General features: G+C 48.8%; 3 protein-coding genes across 3 annotated transcripts; 2 read left to right on the top strand and 1 right to left on the bottom strand.

Moving 5' to 3' along the window:
• The first annotated feature begins 1,293 nt into the window (after positions 1–1,293).
• Positions 1,294–14,448, top strand: DLAT (dihydrolipoamide S-acetyltransferase). Its single transcript, XM_032229078.1, has 14 exons — positions 1,294–1,605; positions 3,064–3,165; positions 3,416–3,540; positions 4,200–4,362; positions 5,401–5,527; positions 6,159–6,352; positions 7,892–8,021; positions 8,125–8,192; positions 9,271–9,366; positions 10,328–10,435; positions 11,744–11,859; positions 12,022–12,184; positions 12,322–12,458; positions 13,017–14,448. Exons 1-14 carry the CDS (start codon positions 1,381–1,383, stop codon positions 13,144–13,146), a joined length of 1,884 nt encoding a protein of 627 aa, XP_032084969.1. The 5' UTR covers positions 1,294–1,380; the 3' UTR covers positions 13,147–14,448.
• On the bottom strand, positions 13,765–20,602 carry PIH1D2 (PIH1 domain containing 2). Its single transcript, XM_032229080.1, has 5 exons — positions 20,236–20,602; positions 17,913–18,036; positions 17,466–17,711; positions 16,362–16,618; positions 13,765–16,275 (listed from the first exon to the last, which is right to left on the bottom strand). Exons 1-5 carry the CDS (start codon positions 20,416–20,418, stop codon positions 16,132–16,134), a joined length of 954 nt encoding a protein of 317 aa, XP_032084971.1. The 5' UTR covers positions 20,419–20,602; the 3' UTR covers positions 13,765–16,131.
• Positions 20,603–21,897: 1,295 nt separating this feature from the next.
• On the top strand, positions 21,898–27,900 carry NKAPD1 (NKAP domain containing 1). The gene is given in 10 exon segments (XM_032229995.1): positions 21,898–21,980; positions 23,230–23,332; positions 23,430–23,530; positions 23,984–24,145; positions 25,109–25,162; positions 25,985–25,995; positions 25,998–26,269; positions 26,272–26,343; positions 26,345–26,391; positions 26,393–27,900. Coding segments are annotated over 9 exon segments (888 nt in total). The 5' UTR covers positions 21,898–21,980; positions 23,230–23,263; the 3' UTR covers positions 26,493–27,900.
• Positions 27,901–27,915: the final 15 nt, after the last annotated feature.

Below are 27,915 nucleotides of genomic sequence, written 5' to 3' on the forward strand. Positions count from 1 at the left end.
GGCATACAAATAAAGGGAAATACAAAATACAAATACAAATCTTAAATCCTAGAGCCAATCCAAGTTGGGGATTATGGGCTTTTTATCCAGCCCTAGGGAGTGCCCAAGACTTGGAAACTCCAACTCCAACCTGTGATTCATTATGCAAAAGTGGGAGGGGGGGGAGGTTTCCAGCCCCAAATGTTGGGGGGGGGGGGGGGGGTGTTTTTCCACAGGGCAACAGGGAAGCAGCTTCCCGAGTCTCAGCAAGTGATGTTATTTCCTGTGTAGGCAGTCCTCGACTTACAACAATGCATATAGTGGCCGTTCAAAATTACAGGGGCAGATTGTCATAATAGACCCCCAAGAACACAATTCCCCCAATTATGTCGTCCTCGGCTTTCGACCATTCCTTCAGTGGCCAGTCAAAGTTAGAGCAGCATTAAAGAAAGTGACGTGACTGTTGCAGCGTTCCCAGAGTCATGTGATCAAAATGCAGATGCTGGGCAACTGACTCATATTTATGACGGTTGCAGTGTCCCAGGGTCACTGCGATCCCCTTTCGCGACCTCACAAGCCAAGTCCAAGGGGAAGCCAGCTTCGCTTTTAACAGGTTAGTAACTCAATGACTGCAGCGATTCGCTTAACAACGGCGGCCAGAAAGGTCACAAAACGGAGCAAAACAAATGTCTCACTTAACGGCAGGCTTTGGGCTCAATGAATTCCGCGGCTCCTTAGAAACGCATTTGCCGGGCGTCTCTTCGTGAGCTACACGCGTGAAACTTCTTGCCTGCAAGCGTGCAACTTGCACACACATATACACACACCCGCCCATCCAAAGAGGAGCAAAGGGATCGCTTGCTGTGGGGAGGAGGTTTCGGGGGGGGGGCACGGAGAAAGGGGGCGCAGAGCCCACCGTGCAAAGAGACCTCTTTCTTGCAAGGGATTCCCCCTCCTTGCTTGCATCCGCATTGGGGGCCGGTGCAAAGCGAGGGAAGGGCTGCACCTGAGCCAGGACTGCCTATCCATACCCCCACTCTACCCCTGACTCGAAACCCACCCACCCTTTCCGACCCGTGCCCACCCACCCCTTTTTCCCCCCCCCTTGGATCTGCTGCAAAGGCAGCTCCGCCTGCAGCACCAACACCAACAGCAGCAGCAGGCGCGCGCGGAGGACCCGGGGGCAGCAGAGCGCATGCGCGGCCGGGCGAGGTCGCCTGGGGTGAAGCCTCCGCGCTCGAAGCCCCGCCCCTCATCCGCGCGGCTTGACGGCCCTTTTGCGACACCGTCGCGCCCCGCGCCGCCCCTTTCCGCGCCGCACGGCACGCCGCTGCCCGCCCGCGGGGGGGAGAAGGGAGGTCATCCGGCCGCCCTCCGCCTGACAGGACCTCGAAGGCCGGGATGTGGCGGGTGCTGGCCAGGCGCCTGCTGGCGTGGCAGGGGGCTCGGCTGCCGGGGGTGGAGGGGGCTGCCCGGGGCCGCGCCTGGGGAGGCTGGGCCGCCGCCGCTTCCCGCTCCTGGGGGGCCCGAGAGGGGGGAGGGGGCCCCGCCGCGCTGCTGCCCCCCCGCTGCTGCCCCCCCGCGCCCCCCCGCCGCCACTGGTGCAGCCTCCCGCCCCACCAGAAGGTGAGGGAGCAGCCCCCCCCCCCAATTACACCCCCCCCCGGGCTTGGAATAAGGGGCGTCTTCTGGGGGGGTTTCTCGTCCAGGCTTCCCCTCTGGGGAGGGGCTGAATGGGGGGGGGCAACGGGTGGCTTTGGGCCCAGGTTCCTCCCCCCCAAAAAAGCATCCCTGCCCTTGAGAGGCCTGGGGGGGTCTTCATGCCCTTCAGAAGCGCCCCCCCCTCCTCCAATCCCCCCATCCCCCCCCCTTCAGCCAGTCCAGGGGTTCCCAAAGTGGGCCCAGGCCCCACAAGGGAGGGGGGTCCATTTGAACCTTTTTTTAAAGCAAGTTAGTGTCCTTTTAGGCTTCCTCCCCATGAGTAGAGTCTGCTTTTTGCGCAATGTGTACACACACACACACACACACACACACACACACACACACGTATGTATTTAGTGTCACAACCCCTGGTATGCCCAAATATGGGAGGAAGCCTACTACAGCCCAGGTTCGAATCCCAGTAAGGGTATGGCTAGCTGATGACAGCTAAATAGCTTGAAATAGATCTATACTAGTCTCCCTTTATTTATTTATCAGCACAAATACAACACAAATGTAACAAAGGCAACAGTAAAAATATTGGGTTTCTGTCTGGATGGTCTCTTGTGACGAGCCGATAGACAGAGAATGGAAGCAGTTGGCTTCCTCCCATAATTGGGGCTTACCAGGGGTTGTGACACTATACACACACACACACACACACACATTGTGTGTGTGTGTGTGTGTGTGTGTATTTAGAGCTTCCCAATAAGGGTATGGCTAACTGATGAGAGCCAAATAGCTTGAAATAGATCTATACTAGTCTCCCTTTATTTATTTATCAGCACAAATACAACACACACACACACACACACACACAGACATATCCTTTATTGTCATTTTACAAAATAAGTACAATAAAATTGGCATTCTTACAGTAAAGTAAGAATTATATGTCGGAGTGGGGGGGGGCATCACAATTTTAGAGATGCTTAGGTGGGGCATGGCTAAAAAAAGGTTGGGAACTACTGAGCAAGAAGGAAACACACACACACACACACACCGGGCCTCTGGAGACCTCCTGCAGGGGGAAGGAGAATATTTGCAGCTCAGGGTTGGAATGAGGGGGCGGGGGGGGTGTCCTTGGTCGGCTCTGAGCTTGGAAGGGGCTGCGTCTAATCAATGGGAACCGAACAAGGAGAGAAACCGCCTGGAACTAAGGGGAAATTTCCTGGCAGTCAGAACAATTAATCAGAGGAACTGCTTGCCACCAGGAATTGTGGGTGCGCCAACACTGGAGGTTTTTAAGAAGAGGCTGGACAGCCATTTATCTGAAGTAGAATAGTGTTTCCCGCTTTAGCAGGGGGTTGGACTAGAAGACCTCCAAGGTTCCCCCCAAATTCTTTATCATTCTGCGGTCCTTAACCCCTTCTTCCTCCACAGGTGCCTTTGCCTGCCCTTTCCCCCACCATGCAGATGGGCACCATTGCGCGCTGGGAGAAGAAAGAAGGGGAGAAGATCAACGAGGGAGAGCTGATTGCGGAGGTATTTGGGGAAGGGCAGAAGCTGGCAGCTCTCCTGCCAGGCAGATGGGTTGGCTGGGCATTTGGTCCTCGGTTCTCCCCCTTTGTTGATGGGCTTTCGGATTAGCAACATTGTGCAGGAGAGTCTGTGTTTTTACTCAGTTTCTTACTCTTCGCGGCTGAAGTGGGAAGTAGAACTCGGGCAGCGTTGTTCAGCAATGTGCGGTTGTGAAGTGTATTTCAGGGGAATTGTGTGTGTGTGTGTGTGTTAGATAGAGACGGACAAAGCAACCGTGGGGTTTGAGAGTCTGGAAGAATGCTACCTGGCCAAGATTCTGGTCTCCGAAGGAACGCGGGATGTCCCCATCGGATCCATCATCTGCATCACGGTGGACAAGTGAGTCAGGCTGGGAAGGTTCCCGATATCTTTGGCTTCCTTCTTACAGGTTTTTTGCCCCATTATTCCGACTTGAACCCCATCGCCGTTTCTCCCGTGAAAAGTGCCTGCCCTTCAGTTGATGTTCTTTTCTCAAAACATCTCCTGGATCTCTTGGGTCCCATCTTTTTTTTTTTTTAATATAAATTTTTATTTTTATTACATAGACAACACATACACACAACAATAAAACAAAAAAAACCATCACATAAAGCATGTTGTTTGGTTACAGGTGTTTTAACATCCATATTCTGGAATAACATTTACCATCTCAGATTTTTCATGTAGTATAACTAAATACCTCACTTTCATTGTACAGTATATGTTCAGTTACAATTAGTATTATTTTTTCCAATAAATCATAATTCCCTTACATTCTTGATTGTCTATTTGATAACAGTATACCTTTATATAATCCTCATGTGATAGAAAAAATTTTTTTGCCAACCATTTATATTTGTATATCACTATTTTCAATTATGCATAATTCCACCAATCAACTATCAGGTATGCCTAATCCTAACCCTAACCCATTTTAAGGCTTGAGGGAGGGTTCCCGGTGGCAAGGTTAGGGCACTGCCATTCCTTGGTAGTGGCTTAAGGTTCCTTCCTCCTTTTAGGCCTGAACTTATTGGCGCATTCAAGGATTACACTTTGGATTCAGCAGCTGCCACCCCACCGGCGGGCTCAGTGCCGCCCCCACCTCCTCCAGCTGCTCCCCCAAAACCAGCAGCTCAACCATCGACACAAGCGCCAGGCAGCTCCTATCCTCCCCATATGCAGGTACGATTCAGTTCCCAGTTTGCATTCTTTTCTCTTTCTTACAGCACATTTTAGCTTCAGACCCAGTGATGGGATTCAGCCGGTTTGCACTATTCGGGAGAACCGGTTGTTAACTTTCCCAGCAGTTCGGAGAACTGGTTGTTGGAAGAAATCTCTAGCAATAGCAGTTAGACTTCATAGGGCTTTCAGCCCTCTCTAAGCGGTTTACAGAGTCGGCATATCGCCCCCAACAACAATCCAGGTCCTCATTTTACCCACCTTGGAAGGATGGAAGGCTGAGTCAACCCTGAGCCGGTGAGATTTGAACAGCTGAACTGCAGAACTATCAGTCAGCTGAAGTAGCCTGCAGTGCTGCATTTAACCACTGCGCCACCTCGCCCCCCACTTTACAGGGCTAATCCTGTAAGGAAGGCAGGAAGGAAGGAACATTCAGGTGGTGTTTCTAGCCTAATCTTTATTGCGCTATTTGCAAAAACTGCCTCTCCGGTTAACCCTTATCACATTGTCACAGCTAAGGCAAAGCGCCCATCAACCTGAGTGACCTTGAGTTGGCCACACCCACCCAGTCACATGGCCACCAAGCCCTGCCTACCCAGTTGGTCATCAGGGGCAGAGAACTGGTTGTTCAATTATTTGAATCCCACCACTGTGAATCCGACCCCTTCATAACCTCCATCCTCTGGTCCTGCCGTGAGCCTCTTCATAACCTCCATGACCTTCCTGCCATGAGGCTCCTCTGCTGAGGGACCAAGAGAGCCCCCGGGCTGTTTTGATGGGTCTGAAGGCCTGGTGGAAACAGAAAAGACCGGCTCCATTCTCCAGTCATGGATGGGACTTCCAGTCTCTCTTTTCTGGCTGTGAAAATCGGAGCTCAGAATTCAGATGCGCTGGTTATACAATTAGAGTGCTCCTTTGCGTGATGCTGGTGTCTCTTCTCCAGAGGAATTTAACACAGGCGAGAATGGCCCATGTTGAGTAGGGGCAGTGCTGGTTTTTGCGATGCATGTGAGTGCAGGGCTGCCTTTTCCATCCTCCTAGATTCTCCTTCCTGCCCTCTCTCCCACGATGACCATGGGCACCGTTCAGAGGTGGGAAAAGAAAGTTGGGGAGAAGCTGAGCGAAGGAGATTTATTGGCGGAGATCGAGACGGACAAAGCCACAATAGGTGAGAATCTCTCCCTCCTCCGTGAGAACGTTTTTGTTGTGAGGCGTTGCTGTTTGCGTTTCTTAAATGGTGCACAACATGGTCAAGATCCCCATTTTCATCCTTCCACTACTACAGGGGTCGGCAACCTCAAACACTCAAAAGAGCCACAAAGGTCCTAGCCGGAAGGCCCCCCATTCAATTCTGAAGCCGACTAAAAGTCCGGTTCCCGTCACCATAGAGTCTCCTCCTTTTTCCTCTGCCCATCCTAACCGAAAGCCCTATCAATTGTGGAGCCGACCGGCGACAGGGAGTCGCAGCAGAGGGACGAAAGAGCCACATACAGCTCCAGAGCCACAGGTTGCCGACCCCTGCGCTGCTAGATAAGAGCACCAGATAAGACCGCCAGAGCAATATTTGAAACATTATTCAACTGCCTTGGCGGGTTAGATATTTGCCCAAAAGGAAATAAGTTCCAGATTGGTTTGTCTCGCGGGTGGCACCTCCATATCTCCTGATTTAATGGACGGCCTGCCAGTGATTCCACTTGCTGGGATGCCTGGTGGTGACTTGTTCCATCTCCAAGCGTGGTTGAAGCCCTTCCAGTCTCCCTTCCAAACTCTCCTCCTTTCTCTCTCTCCCCTTTTTGAAGGCTTTGAAGTGCAAGAAGAAGGTTACCTAGCGAAGATCCTGATAGCGGAAGGGACCAGAGACGTCCCCCTGGGAACCGTACTCTGCATCATAGTGGAGAAGGAGTCGGACATTCCCGCTTTCGCAGACTACAGGGATGCTGGGATCGCCGATATCAAGCCTCCCGTGTCCCCACCGACTCTGCCCCCGAGCCCTGTATGTACAGCCTCCGGAAGGTGACCTGGGCAGGGAAGACAAAGTGTGGGGGGGATGCCCAGCTGATTTCTCAGAGCCCCACAGAGATTCCAGCTTCAGTTCCTCTCGGGCAAGAGACTTCCCTGGCCTCTAGGGGCCTCTAGAGCAAAGGTCTCCAACCTTGGCAACTAAACATTGCAAGTCTTTAAGAAGATGTTGGATAGCCATTTGTCTGAAACGGTATAGGGTTTCCTGCCTAGGCAGGGGGTTGGACTAGAAGACCTCCAAGGTCCCTTCCAACTCTGCTATTGTATTGTATTATAAGCTTGGCGGACTTCAACTCCCAGAATTCCCCAGCCAGCTTTGCCGGGCTTAAACTTTCCAAGGTTGGAGACCCCTGCTCTGGATCAGTGGTGGCTAACCTTTGTGTCGTTGCGTGCCAAACTTGCAAGCGTGCGCGTGGCAGCACCCATCATGTAAAGCGTGCCCCCACATGTGCATGCACGCACAACCCTCCCACATGTTCCCCTTCCCCACGTGTGCCTCACTGCTCGCCTCCAAGCTGAGCTTGGTGTTTCCTCCGAGGGGTGGACGGGGGAGGCCGTTTTTGGCCCTCCCCAGGCTCCAGAGGCTTTCCTCCCCAGCCCTCTGGAGAGGCTGAAAATCAGCTTGCCAGCACACGCATGCACACGGGAGCTGACATGGGGCAACGGCTCGCGTGCCTGAAGAGATGGCTCCGCCTGGCACAGGTTCTCCATCACGGCTCCAGGTCATGCATTCATAAAATGTATTGGTCACCCATCTTTCCACAAGGTAACTCTGGGCAGCTTACAGTAATAAAAGATAATGTATACAATTAAAAACACAACACTCGTAAACGCTATTAACCCTTTACAAAGGAGGTGCAGGTCTGTTCCTACACCTTCTTTACCTAAAAAAAAAAAAAGGAAAGAAATTCTCTTTGTAAAAACAACCTAATCAAAATACTTCTCGGTTGAAAGAAAACTTTGGTCTCAGGGTGGCGTGGAAGCTTCTGTTGGGTGAAACTTGGAACAAAATGTACCAATGGTTGGAGATGAGGAAAAGGAGTCGGAACAGAACATTTTGAGGATTGTAAAATTGGAACTGGATAAAGGAGGATAAAGGGGTGTGTTAATAAGATTAAAGTAGCTATGTACGATAAGTAGAAAGTGCATTTGTTGTTACGTTAAAATACGTATGGAAATGACAAAGCCAGAGAGGTCGCTCTGTGTCCAATGTTTTTATTGCTTACTCAATAAAAAACATTAAATTAAAAAAAAAGCTTCTGTTGGATGACAGAGAGACTTTTAGAGAGTTTAGACTGAATAAATTTAACAGATAAGCAGATTTTCATGACCTGCTCCCACTGACCCTCCTGAGTTCAGACCATGAGTGAACCGAGTACTTCCAGACTATCCATAGTGGGCTAAAGAGGGACAAATGCCACCTCCCAGGTGTCTCTCCTGCAAAGTCAATAAACTTGGGAGGGCAGAGAATTTCCCACCTTACGAATTCTCTTTTATCTTTTTATTCCTTCAGGCGGTGGCCGTTTCAGCCCAGGCGGCAGCCTCTCCGGTCAAGGCTCCTGCACATAAAGGGAGGGTCGTTGTGAGCCCTCTGGCAAGGAAACTAGCCACAGAGAGAGGGATTGATCTCGCCCAGGTGAAAGGTGAGCGGCATCTTTTCCGAGGCCTCGTCTGCCCTCCCCTAAAAAGGGTTTAGTTGCCTCTTGGGTGAGAGATTTTTCCCCCTCCCCTTGCACATCTCATCAGGTACAGGGCCAGAGGGACGGATCACCAAGAAGGACATTGACTCATTCGTGCCATCTAAGGTTGCCCCGGTGAGTAGCTACGTTGCCCCTTCTGACTTCACTGCCTAGCAGGAGCTGATCCGCAGAGGGTTACCTGGGGTCTGATTTCTTTTGGGGGGGGGGGGGGATGTCAAAAATGCATGTTTGCATCGTGTTCCATGGGAAAGTTGTCCGAAGAAACATCAGCCTAAGTTTAGTTTAGTTTAGTTTTAGTTTCACTTTATTTGTATGCCGCCCTTTTCCCTGGGGGGACTCAGGGCGGCTCACAGTTCAAAAAGGGGGGGGGGGGAGGACAAACAATTTACAACATAAAAGCACTACATCATTTAAGAACTCAACAGTCATACAATTCGAGTAGGGGTTAGAGTCTTTAACCCCAGGCCAGCCGGGATAGCCAGATTTTAAGGGCTTTGCGGAAGGCCTGGAGGGTGGTGAGGGTCCGGATCTCCACGGGGAGATCGTTCCAGAGGGTCAGAGCAGCCACCGAGAAGGCTCTCCTCCGCGTAGTTGCCAGTCTACACTGGCTGGCTGATGGAATTCGGAGGAGGCCTAATCTATGCGATCTTATCGGTCTAGTGGAGGTAATTGGCAGGAGTGGGAATGCTTCCCTAAATACATGATGCAAACATACATTTCTCACCTGACTTTCCAAAAGCTACCAGGTGGAGTAATGCCCTAGTAAATCTGCCAAGGATTTGCTTACTGTATTTCGGCTACTCAGCCTGTTTTGGGAATGTGTGAAGGTTTAAGCAAACTGCAGGACGAGACCTGGCTGAAGCAAAAGCCAGCCAACATTTTCACTGCCATTGTGGTGTCTTTTTTTGCTGTCCCTTCCATAAATCTCTCACGTTTGTTCGTTCGTTCTTTTTTCCCCAACTGAATTGATTTTCTCCCGCTGAAAGCTTCCTTTTAAGCACAGGCATGGGCTATAGGAGCAAAGGGAAGAGCTAGAAGCACCTTGTAGACTTGAGAAAATCAGCAGCAGGGAGGGGGGCTTCGGTGCAGCTTTAAAACTCTCCGGGAAAACCGTGGGGAATCCTAAGGTCTCCTTCCCTTCTGCCAGCCGGCCCTTTGGCGCTTCTTCACTGGCCGCCTTGTATTCCCACAGGCCCGGCCACCAGATGCAGTTCCTCCGGCTGTGCCAGCTCCTGCAGCTGCCCCCACAGGTGTCTTTACTGATATCCCCATTAGTAATATTCGAAAGGTAAGTCAAAGTCCTTGGCGCATCGCCTGCCGCAGGCAAGCAGACAGGTTGAACCGTGTTTAACCTCGGCTTCCGTAAGATGTGTATTGGAAGTCCACACATCTTAACAACGGTCAAGGATCAGGTTAGGTTAGATTAGGTAAAGGATGGATGGATGGATGGATGGAAAATAGATAGATAGATGATAGATAGATAGATAGATAGATAGATAGATAGATAGATAGATAGATAGATAGATAGATAGATAGAAGAGAGAAAGAGAGAGAGAGAAAGAGGGAAAGAGAGAGACAAAAATAGATAGAAAAATAGATGAGAGAGAAAGGAGAGAGAAAAAGAGACAGATAGATAAAAGAGGGAGAGAAAGGGAGAGAAAGAGACACAAAGATAGATGAGCGAGAAAGAGTGGGAGAGAGAAAGGGAGAGATAAAAAGGAGAGACAGACAGATAGAAGAGGGAGAGAGAAAGAGAGAGAGAGAGAGACAAAGATAGAGGAGGGAGAAAGAGAGGGAGAGAAAGACAAAGATAGATAGATAGATAGATAGATAGATAGATAGATAGATAGATAGATAGATAGATAGATAGATAGATGAGAGAGAGAGAAAGAAGGAGGGAGAGAGAGAGATACTTGGGGAATTAACTTGGGGACTTTCCTTTGGAGTTGTTGACGGGGGATTTTCATCCATCAACCTCCTCCTCCTCCTTCATCTTGGACATTTGCATTCAAAGAGTTAATCCAGACAGAGAAAGTTGGAGAAAGAATTAGCCAGAAATGATTAGACAGACATCAGGGGCGAAGTATTTGGAGGACATTTTTGAGTAATAGTTGGGGAATCTGCTTTTCTGGATATTTGAAAAACGGTGCCCCAAAATTCCCGGCTTTAGTCTGGTCTACATTAAAGCCGTTCACTTCGTTTCAGGTAATGTTGCCTTCTTACCTGCATCCTGCTTTCTTTGTTCTCAGGTGATTGCCCAGCGTTTGATGCAGTCTAAGCAAACGATACCTCACTATTATCTCTCTGTTGACGTCAACATGGGAGAAATATTGGAGCTGAGGAAAGAGCTCAACCAGGTAACTTAACTATTGTGACTTACGCAGCCAACTGGATGTTTATGTGCCTCTGACTCTCCATCCTTCCAATTCGCTTGCTGCAGATGCTCCCTCAAGTTTGCATTTCTAGGATTTGGAGAATGTAAGGGAGAGATCATTCATTCCACAGGGCTAATGCCACAGGAAGACGTAAATTTTACAAACAGCAATAGCACGTAGACTTATATACCACTTTGCACCCCTCTCTGAGCGGTTTACAGAGTCAGCCTCTTGCCCCCAACAATCTGGGTCCTCATTTTACCCACGTCGGAAGGGCGGAAGGCTGAGTCAATCTTGAGCCTGGTGGGATTCCAACTATGGCAGCCGGCAGTCAGCAGAAGGAGCCTGCAGTACTGCACTCTAATCGCTGCACCACTGCACCGCCCACAGGGGTGATGGCGAACGCATGGCATGTGTGCCACAGGAAGCACACAGAGCCCTCTGCGGGCACGCCAGCCATCGCCCCAGCCTAGCTCCACCTTGCATGCGCACACATGTCCCACTGGCCACCTGTCTTCGGATCTCTGCTGCGCATTCATGGGGGTGGGGTGCATGCAGGGGACCCACGTGTGTGTGCTTGGGGGGGGCGGGGCGCATGCACAGAGGGCACTCGTATTGTGGGAACTCACGCCGCACCCCCTCAACCCGTTTTGGCTTCCAGGTAGGTGTAGGAGGCTTTCCAGGCCCAAAACGGGGCACAGGAGAGGAGCATGCGCAGGGGGTGTGGCACCCATGGGGGAGGGTCATGCATGCATTGCATTATGGGTGCGAGCACCCCCGCCTGCACTGTCACCCCCCCACACACACACAAGTACTTTTGGCACGCAACAACAAGGTTAGCCATCACTGTCCTAGCGATAGAACGAAGCAACACTTAAAATTGTGATAATTCCAATGAAACCCTCTGGGCTTTAAAATAAAGCAAAATCATTTCTTTCTAGAACTTGGCTTTGTGGAAAATGGGCGTGTTCAGTTTGGAAAGCATGAGAACTTCAATGTGTGAATGGAACCCCCCTTTTTAGCTGGGTCATTCTGGCTGCACAGTCACAACTGTTGCACTTCTGATGGCAATAGGATTGCGTACACCAGGATTTCGGTTTTCTCGAATTAAGCACCTTCTCGATACGTGGGCCTCAGTTCCCAGAATTCTCCGGCCAGCTGGGAGATTGCTGGAAATCCTGGGAATTGAAGTCCGTTGTCTCTGGAGGTTTGCAGAGAATAGTTCATTGGTGACTTCTACTCAACTGATCAGTTTGAGCAGTGTTTCTTCCCTCGGCTGTCCCTCTGCAGGAGATGCCACAGAACACCAAGCTGTCCGTCAACGACTTCATTATTAAAGCTTCGGCTCTGGCCTGCTTGAAGGTGCCGGAAGCGAATTCTTCGTGGTTAGAAACAGTCATTAGGCAGTAAGTGCACCGGTGGTCCAGGCAGCGGGGGAGATTTGGCTCCTCCTGGAAGGCCAGTGAAGACTCTTTATTACAAGGAGCAGCATCTTGGCGTGTTTATTCAACCGGATTTTGTGAGCGGTCGCGGAGTCTCGTCAATGAAAATCACTTTCTGTCTTTCAGAAACCACGTAGTTGACGTAAGCGTGGCGGTCAGTACCCCAGCCGGGCTTATAACGCCCATTGTGTTTAATGCCCACACCAAGGGCTTGGCCTCCATCAACCAAGACGTCGTGACGTTAGCCAGCAAAGCGCGGGAAGGCAAGCTTCAGCCCCATCAATTCCAGGTGCGGCCCCTTCCCTCAGCTACCTCTCTCCCTTCGGGTGGCTATTCAACGTTTTGTTACGACGCCTTGGCGTTTTCTCGTTCGCAAGGCCAGTGATTTGCGCCGCAGCCTTGAACCTTTTTGTGTTTCCTTCACAGGGGGGAACCTTCACAGTTTCAAATTTAGGAATGTACGGCATTAAGAATTTTTCAGCCATCATCAATCCACCGCAAGCTTGTATCTTGGCGGTTGGGGGCTCGGAGAAGAGGCTGGTGCCGGCAGATAATGAAAAAGGGTAAATGCTTTTTCTTTTGTTAAACAAGTGGAAAGCCAGCCTCTAAGCCCTTCATGGTATTGGACCTGGGTACTTGAGAGACCGCCTGCTGCCAATTACCTCCAATAGACCCATTAGATCCCACAGATTAGGCCTCCTCCCAATTCCATCCGCCGGCCAATGCCGACTGGCGACTACCCGGAGGAGAGCCTTCTCTGTGGCTGCTCCGACCCTCTGGAACGAGCTCCCCGTGGGGATTCGAACCCTCACCACCCTCCAGGCCTTCCGCAAAGCCCTTAAAACCTGGCTGTTCCGACAGGCCTGGGGCTAAAGAGCTTTTGCCCCCCTCCTCGAATGGTATGGTTGTTGTGTGTTTTAAATTGTGTATTGTTATGTTCGTCTTTTTATCCCCTGTCTGTACCTCCTTCCCTGACTGAATTGTGAGCCGCCCTGAGTCCCCTTCGGGGAAAAGGGCGGCATATAAATGTAATAAATCCAAATCCTAATGCAAAGCAGGGTATTTCTTATTGCGTGGACGGAGGAAATACTAAAGAGAGTCTTTCCCCCTCTTCCCCACAGGTTCGATGTGGCCAGCATCATGTCCGTGACCCTCAGCTGCGACCACCGCGTGGTGGACGGAGCCGTGGGGGCCCAGTGGCTGGCAGAGTTCAAAAGATTCCTGGAGAAACCAGCCACCATGCTGCTATAACTTCTCAAAGGACTTTGGCAACCTGATCGCTTCATTCTAAAAGAAGCTATTTATATATCGGAGGGTTAGACTTTTAAAAAGAAAAAAAAAAGATGTTTCCTTCTTTTATTTTTTAAAGAAAAGTCTATTATAAACAGCGGCTGGTGACTTTTGAATGACCAGTGACAAGAGATTGCAAAAGGTTCTGTGGGTGGCCTTCCAAAGACAAATTACAGCCGCGCTTTATCGTATTCGGTGGATGGATTGGCAAACTTTCCCCAGTTGTCGAAAACAATCATGTGTTGTAATGCTTCCGATCACAACGGTGCAGGGTATCACGTCCTCTCCTCCCCAGCCCCCCAGCTAGCTGGCTCAGCCTTCATTTTCAATAAAACCAAGGATTTGAGATGAAATAAGACCAAAAAAAAAAAATTGAACCGTAGAGTTGGGACAATTTAAATCGGTGTTTCTCAACCTTGGCAACTTGAAGATGTCTGGACTTCCACTCCCAGAATTTCTGGGAGTTGAATTCCAGACATCTTCAAGTTGCCAAGGTTGAGAAACACCGATTTAAATTGTAAGCAGAAAAAAAGAAGGAATCCTCCACTTGTGTTCTAAATACTACAGAAAAATAAAAATAAAAGATGCTATCATCTGAAAATAGATGACATTCTAACTTTGCAGAATTCAACTGTAAGCCAGATGTTTTAGCAGCAGGGAATCCTTTTAGCAGACTGCAAGAGAAGATGAAAGTTTGAGTCAGAGCAGCTAAAACCGAACAGCCCTTTAAAAATCCTTCTGATGATTTTGCCTTATGTGAGTTTCCGTAATTTGAGCTTGTGTTGTTTCGCTTCCTTTATAGGTCAGTAAACGCAGTTTTACTCCAAACAGAAGCCATTTGTTAGGGGGTCAGCTAAAGATAGGCGACATATGGACTCCTTACAGACTCCCCCCCCCCCCCCCCGTAGGTCCCTCCTCCCCCGCTTAATGGTCTAGACTGGGCAGATTGGGGCTGTTTTCCCACTGAAAGGAACGTGAAGGTGCGGTTCCATCCTTTAAGCAAGGTTTGTGTGCAGGAACGTGAAAACAATCTTTCCTTCCTCCCACGTTGGAGGAAGGTTTGTGAAATATCCCATCCCACACAGGAAGCTGCTGCTCCCCCTGAAAAATGGGCTAGTAGTCTTAAGCATGAAGCACTCCAGAGGTTCCCAAAATCAGCCCATATTGCAGCTGTACTCGGCCTCCGGCGATCTTGCATTTGAAATGGGACGTTGACCTCCGAATAGCTGAAATGAGAACTTTTGCTAACTGCATGAAAGGAGGGGGGAAAACCCCCGATGCCTTGTGATCAAGTGGCCCAACCAAGTGTGAATTAGTTGTGCTTGAATTCCACTAAATCAGTAGAACAATTGGGCACAACCACTTCAGCTCCCAAGAAATCCAGAACCAGACTGCTAATCTGGAACAGCTTTGCTATCTTGTCCGTCCCAGGCTCAAGAGAAGCAGAGTTTCATAAGTCGTAAATTTGTAAACATCTTTGCTAGAAATGAGATTTCTTTAAAACGGGGCCCAGCCACGGTTTTAATTGTCTCCTAGGTAGATAAGAGTTTCTAATGGGAAACGCCTCTTTTGCTTGCCAAGGGAAAAAAGCTAATTTTAAAAGGTGGATCATGTAAATGGCTAATTGATGTGACCCGAGCAGCCGAGTAGACCATTAACCAATACACCCCATGTTAATCTGTACGTCACCACTTCATTCAATATTGTCTGTCAATTTGCGCTACTGAATCCACTACAAGTATATTATACATGCAATTAAATATTTTTTTTTCTGAGAACCAATTTATTGAGTTTAGTTGTAATTCAACCGTTTGGTAAGAAAACATCTTAATTTGGTTACAGACTGGCATTAAAAGTTTGATGTTCTTTGGACTGTTATTCCTTTTCCTGAGAGTTTTTTGTTTAGCTGTCTGTAGACATTGAATGTAAGTTATTTGGTGGGGAAAAATGGATAAATATCAAGCAAAGTGGGAAGGCCCTTGACATCTCAGGTCTGGAAGGCCACTGCTGTTAACTCTGGAATTATTTTGAATGTTTTTAGTGATTCTTTTTTTAATCCAAGTGAACCAAAAGGTCCTTTATAATCTTCAGCACTTGAATGAGCCTTTTGTTAAGGAATCACATCCCTTCAGTTGTGTCCTCAGGGTATTGTACAAGACAATATGGCAGCCATAACCAGCTCAAAGTTATAGCCATTTTTATTTGAGCACAACTTAAAACATACGGTGGCAGATGCAATCTTGAATGTTTTGTCCATGCCTGCAGATGCCACTTCTTTAAGCATTCTTTGAAGGCGTATTTATCTTCAAATGACAAAACAACACAGGAAGCTTAAAAGAACAAGCAGCTAGAACAGTGTTTCTCAACCTTGGCAACTTTTAAGTCCTGTGGACTTCCAACTCCCAGAATTCTGGGAATTGAAGTCCACAGGACTTAAAAGTCGCCAAGGAAACACGGAGCTAGAGAAATAAATTGGCTTTGGTTCGTAAGTGTTCCACCCCCTACAGTGTTTCCCCTGCCTCTCCAAGAAAATAAGCTGAGCTTTTAAGACTACAGGAAGCTCTCAGAACTGTTAAAAAATAATATAAACCCAGCAATGATTGAAAACAATAGGTTCCCACCCCCCCACACACTTTTATTGTTTTGGTTAATGGGGGAAACAAGATACAGAGTCCATTTATTTGTTAATAACTGCAGGAAAAACTATGCCTTCAGAACAACCTTCAAATGTCAAAAGCATGTATTTAGGGGTGCATTTTATCCTGGGTTCTTGCATCCCCAAAAGGCAGGAAGAATTTTAGCCTTGAAACTCAAAGAGAAATAAAACAGGCATGTAACCAACACGCTTAATGTTAACTTGTGCAAAAGGCCGAATGGGAAGTGCTGGAAGAGGAAGAGAATCAAGAGAAGGGGACCGTGTGCATCTCCACACCATGTCAGCTAGTGTCATTTCCCCTTGCACACAGGCATTCTGACAATCAAGAGTCCTTCCTTCTTATTAAAAATTGCTGATGTTGCTTCTTCATCCACAGGCACCGGGAGGTCCACCCGCAGTCTGTACTTTAGAAGGCACTCGACCAAGACGTCATCCTGAAGAGAAGATGCAGGGAGGCATGTGAGACTGGGCAAAAGCAGGGGAGAAGGCTGGGAATAATATATGGCAATTTATAGCTCACCTTAGAGACGCTCAAATTACACTCGGACACACTGCGAATACCCGGCAGTTCAATTTTCAGCTCGATTTCTCGGGGTTTCTCATCTGCGTCCTTCTTGGTGGTCATTTTATAGGCAGGTTTGGGCGTCTCTGGCTTGTCTGTACTGGAAATCTCTTCGATTAGGCGCTTTTTGGAAGCTGTGGGCTTCTCTGCTGCTGGCAGAATAAGGTCACTGCTGTCTTCGGCTGTGAGGCTTCTCAGCTGGCTGAGGGTCACTTCTTGGCAAGAAGATTTTCAGACAGAAGAGTTTAGACAAGTAAGTGGAGCGTATTGTTACAGAACGAAAGCATCAGTAAAATAGCAATGGCCCTCAGACTTATAAACCACTTCACAGTGCTCTACAGCCCCCTCTAAACAGGAGTCAGCGTATTGCCCCCAACAATCCTCATTTTACCGACCTCTGAAGGATGGAAGGCTGAGTCAACCTTGAGCTGGTCAGAATCGAACTCTAGGCAGTGGGCAGAATTAGCCTGCAACACTGCACTCCAACCACTGCAGCTACAGGGCTCCTGTCTCTTCTCCCATTTCCATTGTTGGCAGCGATGTAGTTACGTTCCACTAAAATTGTTAACTGATGAAAGAAATCTTAGCTGCTACAATTGTGCACTTGATCGTATATGGGAATGCGACACACTTCTATGTGGTGTACATGCACACTTTCCAACGCATGTCTAGAGAAAAACCATTCCCATATATTTCAAATAAAGTGGACAGCTCTTCAGATAACATTTGCCAAGTACAATGTTTTATAGATGTTTGTAGTATCATTCACATGTCTATACCACCCACCTCATAAGGGGACAACTAGAAATCAGTTCAGTAGAGAAAAATGTTTCCCAATATTAACAATAGTCAGGCAGCAAATGCCCGTTTAAAAAGGATGTTTTTCAGTGCCTTATGAAAAGCTGGTGCAAAATACCTCCAGGGAGCCGCATATTTCTATAGTGGGGGGACCAGGTCCCTCTTTTCAGAAGGATACAATCCTCAGAAGGTTCCCTTTAAATACATAAGATGTGTAGAATAAGCCCCCCCCCCCCTTGGAGTGGCACCTTGAACATTACTTGCCTTTATTGGGGTTCCTCTGGGGCACAGCCAATGGGGGCTGTTCTCTTCTCAGGCTGGCTCTCATCCTTTCAAGGCTTCCCTTCAATTTAAATTTGGCCACGCTCCAGGAATGGGACAAAGTGACACTGAAATGCTCCTCGACGTACTTGAGTGACATGCGAATCAACTGCTCTTTCTCCGGTGGGTTATCCTCGACTCGCTCAAGAACGGATGGGTTGTATGCCATGTCAAGGATGCTGCAGATCTCTACGAGAAAAGCAAATAACAGTTTATTCTCTCCTCAAATGTATCGTGGCCTGAGTTTGCGACCAGCTTAAATCATGTAAGTTTCGTTCCTGACGTCTTGCTGCTGTCCATGCCCAATATCTCTCTTGAAGGGACAAAGCAATATAACACCCCAAGTCATCTTGTAGAAGTCATTGCAGTAGGTTTTGCGATAGAGATTACCTGACTTATCTGATAGCGTCTCCATTTTGCCAGCGCTCAACAGAACTGGCTCCGAGGGTGATTTGGGAGCAGGGATCCTACTCCAACGGCACAAATTTATGAAGAGACAGGTTTTGCTAGGTTCCTATGAGAAAAGCACAAAACAAAATTAACACCCCAAACATTACACGATTTATTAAAATGGGCACGTTCATATAATTAGCAATCGGATATTCACTTCAAGCAATGTCCCTGCATAAAAGAATTTTTTTATTTTCCATTTTCATAGCATATAATCACATGCATACTATTACATAGTCAATATCATGTTGTATTATTAAATAATTACATCAATTCATCTTAACATCAACTACCAAAGGGGAAAAAAAGCCAGTTATTGGCTCTTCTGCTCTCCATACACCATATTTATGCCTTATCCAACACTTTCTTCCTCCTCTCTCCTCCCCCTTTCTACCTCCTTTCTTCCCTCCATCATTTTCTACTCTACTTCCCCTTCCTTTCTCCTTCTCCTCTCTCCCCTTACCACTCCTTATACACCTCATCTTCCCCCTCCCCCTTTCTCCTGTCCCTCTCTTCCTATCTTTCTTCTTCCTCTGCTTCTCACTCTTCTACATCCTGTCTTCCCTCCATCGTTTTCTACTATACTTTCCCTTCCTTTCTCCTTCTCCTCTCTCCCCTTACCACTCCTCCTTATACACCTCATCTTCCCCCCTCCCCTTCTCCTGTCCCTCTCTTCCTATCTTCTCTGCTTCCCACTCTTCTACATCCTTTCTTCCCTCCATCCTTTTCTACTCTTCCCCTTCCTTTCTCCTTCTCCTTCTCCTCTCTCCCCTTACCACTCCTCCTTGTACACCTCATCTTCCCCCTTCACCCTCTCTCCTGTCCCTCTCTTCCTCTCTTTCTTCTCTCCTCTACTTCCCACTCTTCCTCTAATTCACTTGGTGTATTTCAGCTTCTGAGCAAACTCCCTTTTGTGTTGATGGTATTTATAATTCCATTTCAATATACATAAAAAAGAAAAAATAGCAGTATACATGTACAATCATAATACCTTAAAATCCAACACCCCTCCTCCAACTTAGTAAACTCTGCTCCCTCCCCCCCTAACAATGTCTCCTTTACTGCTCTTTTTGACTGAAAAGATGATGGTGCATCTGGAATATTTTTATTGTTTTACCAATGTCTGGTACAAACAAGGAAGTAGTCAAGAGCGCACTTATCAAATGCCTTTGAAAATGAAGGGCATTTTCAAGTCAAAGGAAGCCTATGGCGATTCTCTGTCCTCCTGGTCATGGTTGTCCCAAAGGTGATTTTTCAAGAGGCAACTGGATTTTCTGGGTTTTCGTTGAGGACGTTTCGCTTCCCCACCATCTGGTCAGAGCTGAAGAAGCTTTTTGGATGAGAAACAAAACGTCTTTTTTTACCAGCCGAGGTGGCGCAGTGGTTAAATGCAGCACTGCAGGCTACTGCTAGATCAGCAGTTCAGCGGTTCAAATCTCACCAGCTCAGGGTTGACTCAGCCTTCCATCCTTCCGAGGTGGGTAAAATGAGGACCCAGATTGTTGGGGGCAATATGCTGACTCTCTGTAAACCGCTTAGAGAGGGCTGAAAGCCCTATGAAGCGGTATATAAGTCTACTGCTATTGCTATTGCTATTACCCAAAAAAAAAAAATGCAGAAAATCCATTTGCCTCTTGAATAAAGCACCTTTGGGACAAGTCAAAGGAAGGTTTGGTATTCTGCTAAGAGGAGAAAAATTATTTTGCTCTTTATGTTTCTTTGCTGTTGCTCTACTGCAGAGGTGTCAAGGCCCTCAAATACAAATAGAGACGAGGTGGCGCAGTGGTTAAATGCAGTACTGCAGGCCACTTCAGCTGACTGCTATCTGCAGTTCAGCGGTTCAAATCTCACCGGCTCAAGGTTGACTCAGCCTTTCATCCTTCCGAGGTGGGCAAAATGAGGACCCCGATTGTTGGGGGCGATATGCTGACTCTGTAAACCGCTTAGAGAGGGCTGAAAGCCCTATGAAGCGGTATATAAATCTAACTGCTATTGCTATTACTGAAGGACTTCTGCCAACGAAAATGGAGCTCGGGAGGGCTGTGCGTGGCTCTCCTGCACTCCGTTTTCGCTGGCAGAGGGCTGAAATTTGATGCCCCAGCCCCATCTGGGTCACCTCATGTGTCCCCTGACGTGTGTGATGCCAAGCTGGCCACGCCCACCACAGCCACGCCCACCCGGCTCCCTGAGGTCAAACGTAACCCTGATGCGGCCCTCAGTGAAATCGAGTTTGACAGCCCCGCTCTACTGAAGGCCGCCATACCAAAATGCTGGTCTTCAGGCACAGAGACGGCTCCGGGAGAGCATAATGGTGCTTTGCTTCCTTTAGCTGCTGCTGCATGAAGTGGCAATAACTCTCGGGGTTGTTCTCGGCCATGTCGTCCAGCATCGTCCACAGCTGAGATGCTTTGGTCAGCATTTCCTCGGAGCTGCAAAGAGCTTCCATAGTTGTCCCTTCACGGCGGAAAAGATGCTCCTGAAGAGGCCGTCGCAGGGGAAGCGAAACTATTTTCAATCCGAAGGTCTTCGGTGAGGCTGCAGGACCTCTCTTGCTGGTATTAAACCTAACTGGATAAAGACAAAAGCAGATGTCTTTTCAGGAGTTCTAACCGTTAAAGAGTTTCTTCTTCGTTGGCTTCTAACATCATAAATAGATAGATAGATAGATAGATAGATAGATAGATAGATAGATAGATAGATAGATAGATAGATACTTTATTTGTATGCCGCCCTTTTCCCTGAGGGGACTCAGGGGGGCTCACAATCCAGGGGGAGGGAGGACAAACAAGTTACAAACATAAAACAATACATCATTAAAAAGCACAACAGTCATACTATTCGAGTGGGGTTGAATAGTTTGGAGAACGGGCAAATGCCACCTCTGGCTGGCCCAAGTGGGGAGGGAATGGAGATTTTGCAGTATCCTTCCCCTGCCACACGCACAGAATCGGTAGTAACAACTTTTGAATGTCACCACTCTTAAAAACCCCAGCTGGATTGTACAGAAGTGGGATCTTTATTTTTGCCCCTGGCAAGAATGGCATGAAACGAAACACAAAACAGCGTGAAAGGCAGCAAATTGCGGGGAAAGTGATTCAGTCAGAGACACTTGACGTGCCTCCAAAGGGGCAGCGGTGGAGGGTCCCTGCTGAGGGTCTGGGGGCTGCCCTCATAGCGTATCTCCTTCCCATCCAGCCAAGATGCAAAGGGACAATTTGAGGGGGGGGGGGGAAGCTTCTAGGCCTTGGCAACTTTTAAGAGGGGAGGACTTCAACCCAGCCGGCTGGGGGGGATTCTGGGCGTTGAGGCCCACCCCTCTTAAAGCTGCCCAGGACGAGAAGCCCTCCTCCTCCTCCAGAGCCTTCAAAGGCTTCCCTTGGGCATCATTCGGGGCTCCAGGTCTGGTGCCCCCCCACTTGCTGGGGCTTTTGTGCAGCCCCTACGTCCTCCTGGCAGGGATGCGCCCGCGGGCCGCCTGTTGAAGACGGAAGGCACGACTGGATGGCCTTTTCGGGCCCCCTTTTCTCCGCCGGCCCCTGGGAGGCAAAGGGGGGGGGGCGTCCCTGCGTTCCCTCGCCCCAGCAGGATGGGGTTGCTCTCCCAGCGTCTCTCGGCCCTGGAGGCCAAGGCTCCCCAGCGGGGGGGGGGGACCACCAACCCCATCGTCCACAGCCGAAGGTGCGGCAGGCGCAACGAGCCCCACATTACCGGCGCGATAAACCCCGCCCCTTGGGCGCCGTTGCCAGGCGGCTGCCGGTCGCCATGGCAACCCCGGAAGCGGCCCGGCCGGAAGTGGCTCGGCGGTTTTCCGCCGGCCGGCTCCCTCGGCCGCGCTGGCGGGTTCCGGGCCTTGGCGAGCCACGGTGGCGGAGCGGAGCGAGGCGCGCTGCCGTCCCGGGTCCGGCGCGGAGGGCCAAGGAAGCGGCGGCGGCGGCTGCCACGCGAGGCCGGGGGCGGGGAGGCGGCCTCCCGTCCCCCCTCCGGTGGCTCTACCGCCAACCCCGCGAGGTAGGTCAGGGCCGAAGCCCCCGAGGCCGACTCCGTCCCCGGCGGCCCCGCCAGGCTGGAAGGGATTGGCCGCAACGCCGGGCATGGAGTCCCTCGGCTGGTCCTGATCGGCTTCCAGAGGATCCTCCGTCACCTTCCTCTTTCTTTCTTTCTTTCTTTTCTTTCTTTCTTTTCTTTTCTTTCTTTCTTTCTTTCTTTCTTTCTTCTTTCTTTCTTCTTTCCTTCCTTCCCCTCCCCCTTTCCTCTTTCTTTCTCTTCTCCTTTGTTTCTTTTCTCTTTCCTTCCCTTTCCTCTTCTTTTTTCCTTCAGGTCTCCTTCCTCTTCTCCTCTCCTTTCTTTCCTTTCCTTCTTTCTTCCCTCTCTCCATTCTTTCCTCCCTCACTTTCCACTTTTCTTCCTTCCTTCCGTTTTCTTCCCTCTCCTTCCTCTTCCCTCCCCCATTACTTCCTTTCCTCTCTCTCTTTCTTTTCTTCCTTCCTCCCCCTTCCTTTCCTTCTTCCCTCCTTCCTCTTTCTCCACTCCTTCTCACCCTTCTTTCCTTCCTCCCCGTCTCCTTTTTCCTTTCTTCCTTCTCCTGTCTCTTCCCTATTCCTTCCTTTCTTCTCTCTTCTTCCCTTCCTTCCCTTCCCCCTTTCCTTGCTTCCTTCCCTCTCCTCTTCTCCCTCTCCTTCTTCCTCTCTCACTTCCCACTTTCCTTCCTCCCTTCCCTTTTCTTCCTTTCCTTCTTCCCTCCCCTTCCTCTCCCCCCTTCTTTTCCTTGCTTCCTTCCCTCTCCTTTCTCTTTCCTTTTCCCCCCTTCCTCCTCTCTCTTCTTTTCTTCCTCCCTATCTCCTTTTTCCTTTCTTTTCTTCTCCTTTCTCTTCCCTATTCCTTCCTTCTCTCCTCTTTCGTTCCTTCCCCCTTTCCTTGCTTCCTTCCCTCTCCTCCTCCCTCTCCTTCTTCCTCTCTCACTTCCCACTTTCCTTTCCTCCCTTCCCTTTTCTTCCTTTCCTTCTTCCCTCTCCTTCCTCTCCCCCTTCTTTTCCTTGCTTCCTTCCCTCTCCTTCCTCTTCCTTTTCCCCATTCCTCCCTTCCTTCTCTCTCTCCTTTTCTTCCTCCCCGTCTCCTTTTTCCTTTCTTCCTTCTCCTTTCTCTTCCCTATTCCTTCCTTCTCTCCTCTTTCGTTCCTTCCCCTTTTCCTTGTTTCCTTCCCTCTCCTCCTCCCTCTCCTTCTTCCTCTCTCACTTCCACTTTCCTTCCTTCCTTCCAGGGCATTTCCTTCACCTCCTGCTGGTGCGGAAAAGATGTCCCGCGTCCCCTTGGGAAAAGTCCTTCTGCGGAATGTCATTCGCCACACAGACGCCCACAACAAGGTAAGGGGCCGGTTTCCTCCCCGTGGTCCCATAAGTGGAGCAGCCTGGCTTCTACCTTTCCTCACCTGCTTTTTTTTTCTTCTTTTGCCCACCTCAGATTCAGGAAGAGTCCGAAATGTGGAAGATACGGGAGATGGAGAAACAGAGCCAAGAGATACCCTGGGGCAGACACGAGAGGACTCTTCTGAACAGCTCCAGGTAAGATTTTAACAAAGCGACATCACTCGCAAACAGCTGGCAAATGCCCCGCTTCTTGCTTGGCCCTTCTCGTGCTTCCCTTGCGAGAGGGTTCACTCACGCTGACTTGGCTGCTCACTCTGTCCCTTAAACAGAAGCGAGTTGTGGCCATTTGAGCTCTCAGGTCTTCGTGAAGTAGGCCAGGCCAGGACTCCTGTTTCCCTAAAGACTCTAGCCCTTAGAAAACACTAGAGCTGTCTGTGGGTCGAAAGGTGGCAGTCCTGCCTTAGGGAAGAGTGCCAACTTTAGGGAGAAGATTTTTAGTTGGGCCAAAGTGGTCCCTTGGTTTATGCAGGATCACTTGTGGGTGGGGGTGGGGGGGGGAGGAAATAACGTAGTGCGTCTTGTTTCTGACTCCTGCCAGAGAAGCTTTCCCCACAAAGCTTACCAGGCCGTCTCCCGTGGTCTCTGCAGCAGTCGGATGCGTAGCGATGGCTTTGATGAGGACAGCCAACAGGCCACCGGGAGGACAAGGAATATGCCGGTTATGGCTGCTGTGAGCCTTGAAGATGACCTTCAACACACCCGGTACTGGAACAAGAAGCTCTACGAATGTGAAGCTAACATGCCGGACAGGTATTGTCACATAGGTGGGAGGTTCGCAATAATACTACTACTATTACAAATAATAATAATTATTATTGGCAGAACAAAGCACTGCATGGCCAATTTCTGGAAAAAATAAAAGATAAAAGTGGACAGTGAACAAACTTGGTTATGGTTAACAACAGGTACATTAAAGAAAGAAACAGAGTCACTAATCCTGGCTGCGCAAGAACAAGCTATCCGCACAAATGCCATTAAGGCCAAAATCGAAAAATCCTCTGATGATGGCCAAATGCAGACTTTGCAAAGAAGCTGATGAAAACTGTTGATCACCTCCTCAGCTGCTGTAAAAAAATCGCGCAGACTGATTATAATTGCGGCACAATTCAGTGGCACAAATGATCCATTGGAATTTGTGCAAAAATTATAATATTAAAACAGCAACAAACTGGTGGGAACATCAGCCTGAAAAAGTCACCGAAAATCAGATGGTCAAGATCTTGTGGGATTTCCGCATACAAACAGACAAAATACATAATACACCAGACCATCACACTGGTTGAGAAAAATAAGGTTACAATCATAGGGTCGACGAGAAGGAACATGAAAAAAAAATCGTGAAATACCAGGACTTAAAAATCGAAATTCAACAATTATGGCACAAACCAGCAGTGGTAATTCCAGTGGTAATTGGCACACTGGGTGCTATTCCAAAAGCACTGGAATTACATTTAAAACAGTTAAAAATTGACAAAATCACCATCAGTCAAATGCAAAAAGCCGCACTGCTTGGATCTGCACGCATATTACGAAAATACGTTACGACGTCCTACGCCCCTGGGTGGGTTCCTAGTAACCAATGCCAAATCCGGCGAACAACTGGCCGCTGTAATACAATTGTATAATAATAATGGGCCTCCCTTCTAGTGATTTTTCTGTATAAGTGGCTATATGTGATCTTCACATGCTTGTTCCTTTTTAATTTTTATATAGATGGGGTCACAGTGGCTACAAAGAGTTGTATCCAGAAGAATTTGATACAGACAGGTAAAGCCTTAAAATACCAAAATCCTAAATGGTTTCCTTTGGACGTTAAAATAGTCCAGACCTTAGATTTATGCCTTCCGTCTGCTCTTTTCTTACGTGGTGACTGTCAAAAACTTTTGCCTCTATACTAAATCTAATTTCCCCACTGCACTCTGGTGGAAAATTGTTAGTCCAAATATCCAGACACTGGTTTATGGTTTTGATTTTCCACTAATTTAAATTTCTGTGTAGAGCAGCATGTGAGTCCGTGGAAATTTCCTCTGCGCGCAAAGCTTTGCTGAATCTTCTCTTTGATTACTGGGACGGGGTAGAGAGACCTGAAATAAACCACCAAATGGCTTGATAAAAGTTTACTTCACCTCATTTTGTCTAATAGGGTCCCAGTTTTTAAAACCTGAGCCTGGGAGAAATGTCACTATGAAACGTTAATTGGGCTTAGACTTTGGCGGCAGTGGCGGGATCAGATGTTTGTTACTATCAGTTCTGTGGGTGTGGTGTGGTTTGGTGGGGGTGTCAGGGGAAGGTTACTGTAAAATCTCCATTCCCTCCTATCAGATGGGACTCGGGAGGCAGCGAATAGATGGGGGCGCGGCCAGCCAGAGGTGGTGTTTACCAGTTCTCCAAACTACTCAAAATTTCCGCTACCGGTTCTCCAGAAACTGGTCGAAACCTGCTGAATCCCACCTCTGATTTTCAGTTATGCTCAGCTAAAAAGATAGGAAAGGTTTTTTAAAAAACACAGTGTTGCTTTTGGCCAGTTTTTAAAAACTTTTTCAGACAAGGTGCCCAAACTGAAGCCCCCTCCTGCTTGTGGTTTTGCAGCGACCGGGAACCGAAGAACAAAACTCCGTGAATGGCAAAAGGAAATCTCAGTCGGGCAAGCCGAGTTCCGCGAAGCTGCACAAAAGGAAAAAGGCCAAAAAGTCACACAAGAAGAGCAGCAGAAAAGAAATCTCACAAGAAGAAAAAGAGAAGAAACGCCAGGAGTTCGCTGAGCACGGCGTGGCGGCAGCTTCTTCCCAGGAGTCCGAGTGTTCGGAGGGAGAGCCCCCCAAGAGGAAGAGGAAGCGCCACAAGAAAGCCAAGAAGGCCTCGGAGCAGCCTCCCGAGCCTCGTCCTCGATCCAGGCAGCGGCTCCAGCAAAAGCCAGCAGCTGCGCCTCCAGCCACTCTGGGGACAGTGGACTCAGGGGAGCCGGCCAGGAAGAGGCGGAAACGCCAGCTTCCCGTCCGAAAGAACAAGCGACCGGGAGCCGGAGAAGCGCAACAAGAGGAAGAACTGGAAAGTGGCGGCTGACGAGAACTCCGAGGACAGCTCGGAGGAGGATTAGAACCCAGCTCCAGGACACCCACACACACACCCCTGACCCAGCGCTGCTTGGAACAAACTCGGATTTGGTTCTGCTGGCAGGGGAAGGGGGCAATTTGAGTTTTCCATGGGCCAGAGAGAAAAACAAAGGCTTGGATTTCTTTTGCTGCCACGGATTCTAGCCGGACAGTCCCTCTGTCGTCGTCCCCCCCATCGGGATGGGCCTTCCCATGAAAAGTTCCGCTCTTGAAGTCGGCAGGAAGGCTGGATGGTTAGGTCTCCCCCTTTGCCTTTGAAAAATCACCTGTGGTTTAATTTTTGTTATTCGGGAAGACTTGCAGGCGGATTGCAATAAAAGGACGAGGGAGAGAGGTGAGGAAGTGTTCCTCGAGCAGGTAGGCAGGTTTTGCTCTCTGCTTTGAACATGCCCTCTCTATAGAGGTAAGTGGGAGCAGACTGGCTCGGAGTAAACCAAACAGACCCCCCCCCCCTGCAGCCTTCGTGGTCGACTTAAGTAGTCACCTCTTGAAGAAACGAGAGACCACCGCCTCTCCCTTACCTGGAAGAATGCAGGTCATCCTATCCATTCACTGCCATTGGGGGGCCAGATCGTGTTCTGGCTGGCCGTGCACGCTTCTTAAATTATCTCTTGCTGCCCAAATTAATTCCAGAGAAAATGCAGAGTCTCCAGGTTCTTGTAGCTGAATTAATAGGATGAGCAAGACGGGGAGGATCTATCTTGTGTGTGTGATACCGAATTAAGAGGCGGTTATGGGTGAGATTTCTTTCTCTTTTGGGGGGGGTAAAGCTCTTCATGGCTTTCTAATAATGCCGATTAAGTGGCTGTGGAAGGACATTCCAAGGATACAGCCCAAATCACATCTGCCCCTACCTCCCCAGAACTGCAGTTCTGCAAGAGGGACTGGGCACCCTGGCGGAGTTCAAAGCTTCCTTAACACACTGTTCTTCCTGAAATATGGGGAAGCCTTGGAAATCAACAAAGAAAGAGATTTACTAAATATGCCTTTACACACTGCGCAGGTTTGGTTGAAAACTGAAGGGCACTAACACAGAACAGTTCTCTATTGCTGGCCATCCCCAATTCCCTTCATAAAGTTTTGGAAAATACTCACTTCAACTCTGCCAGCTTGTATTAACACTCCCCCACCCCCCAATTTGTCTAGCATTAAAACGTCTGTGGAATGACCCTGTTCTAAAAGGTAGAATGATAAGCTGGGCTTTTTTTTCTGGTCCTTTGTGTACAGGGATATAAAAAGTATTTTGGAAATAACTGTTGCTACGAGAAGCGAAGCCATTGAAATTGTTTCTATGAAAAATCAAAAACTTATTTTTTTATACATACAAAAACACTGGCATGAGTTGATTTAAACGGTCTGCAGAAATAAAGTGTTGACTTTCAGCCAAAAAAAAGAGGCCCGCCTTTA

This window comes from Thamnophis elegans, chromosome 13 (assembly GCF_009769535.1).
Source record: "Thamnophis elegans isolate rThaEle1 chromosome 13, rThaEle1.pri, whole genome shotgun sequence".
NCBI classification, from domain to species: Eukaryota; Metazoa; Chordata; class Lepidosauria; order Squamata; family Colubridae; genus Thamnophis; species Thamnophis elegans.

Bases quoted from the DNA above. Each gene is read 5' to 3' on its own strand.
- DLAT (XM_032229078.1), top strand. From the start codon at position 1,381: ATGTGGCGGGTGCTGGCCAGGCGCCTGCTGGCGTGGCAGGGGGCTCGG. The intron at 9,367-10,327 runs GTAAGTCAAAGT...CTTTGTTCTCAG, and splicing joins CCATTAGTAATATTCGAAAG to GTGATTGCCCAGCGTTTGAT. The intron at 11,860-12,021 runs GTAAGTGCACCG...TCTGTCTTTCAG, and splicing joins TTAGAAACAGTCATTAGGCA to AAACCACGTAGTTGACGTAA.
- PIH1D2 (XM_032229080.1), bottom strand. From the start codon at position 20,418: ATGGAAGCTCTTTGCAGCTCCGAGGAAATGCTGACCAAAGCATCTCAG. The intron at 18,037-20,235 runs GTATGGCGGCCT...CTTTTCTCATAG, and splicing joins GCCTGAAGACCAGCATTTTG to GAACCTAGCAAAACCTGTCT. The intron at 17,712-17,912 runs GTAATCTCTATC...CTTTTCTCGTAG, and splicing joins GACGCTATCAGATAAGTCAG to AGATCTGCAGCATCCTTGAC.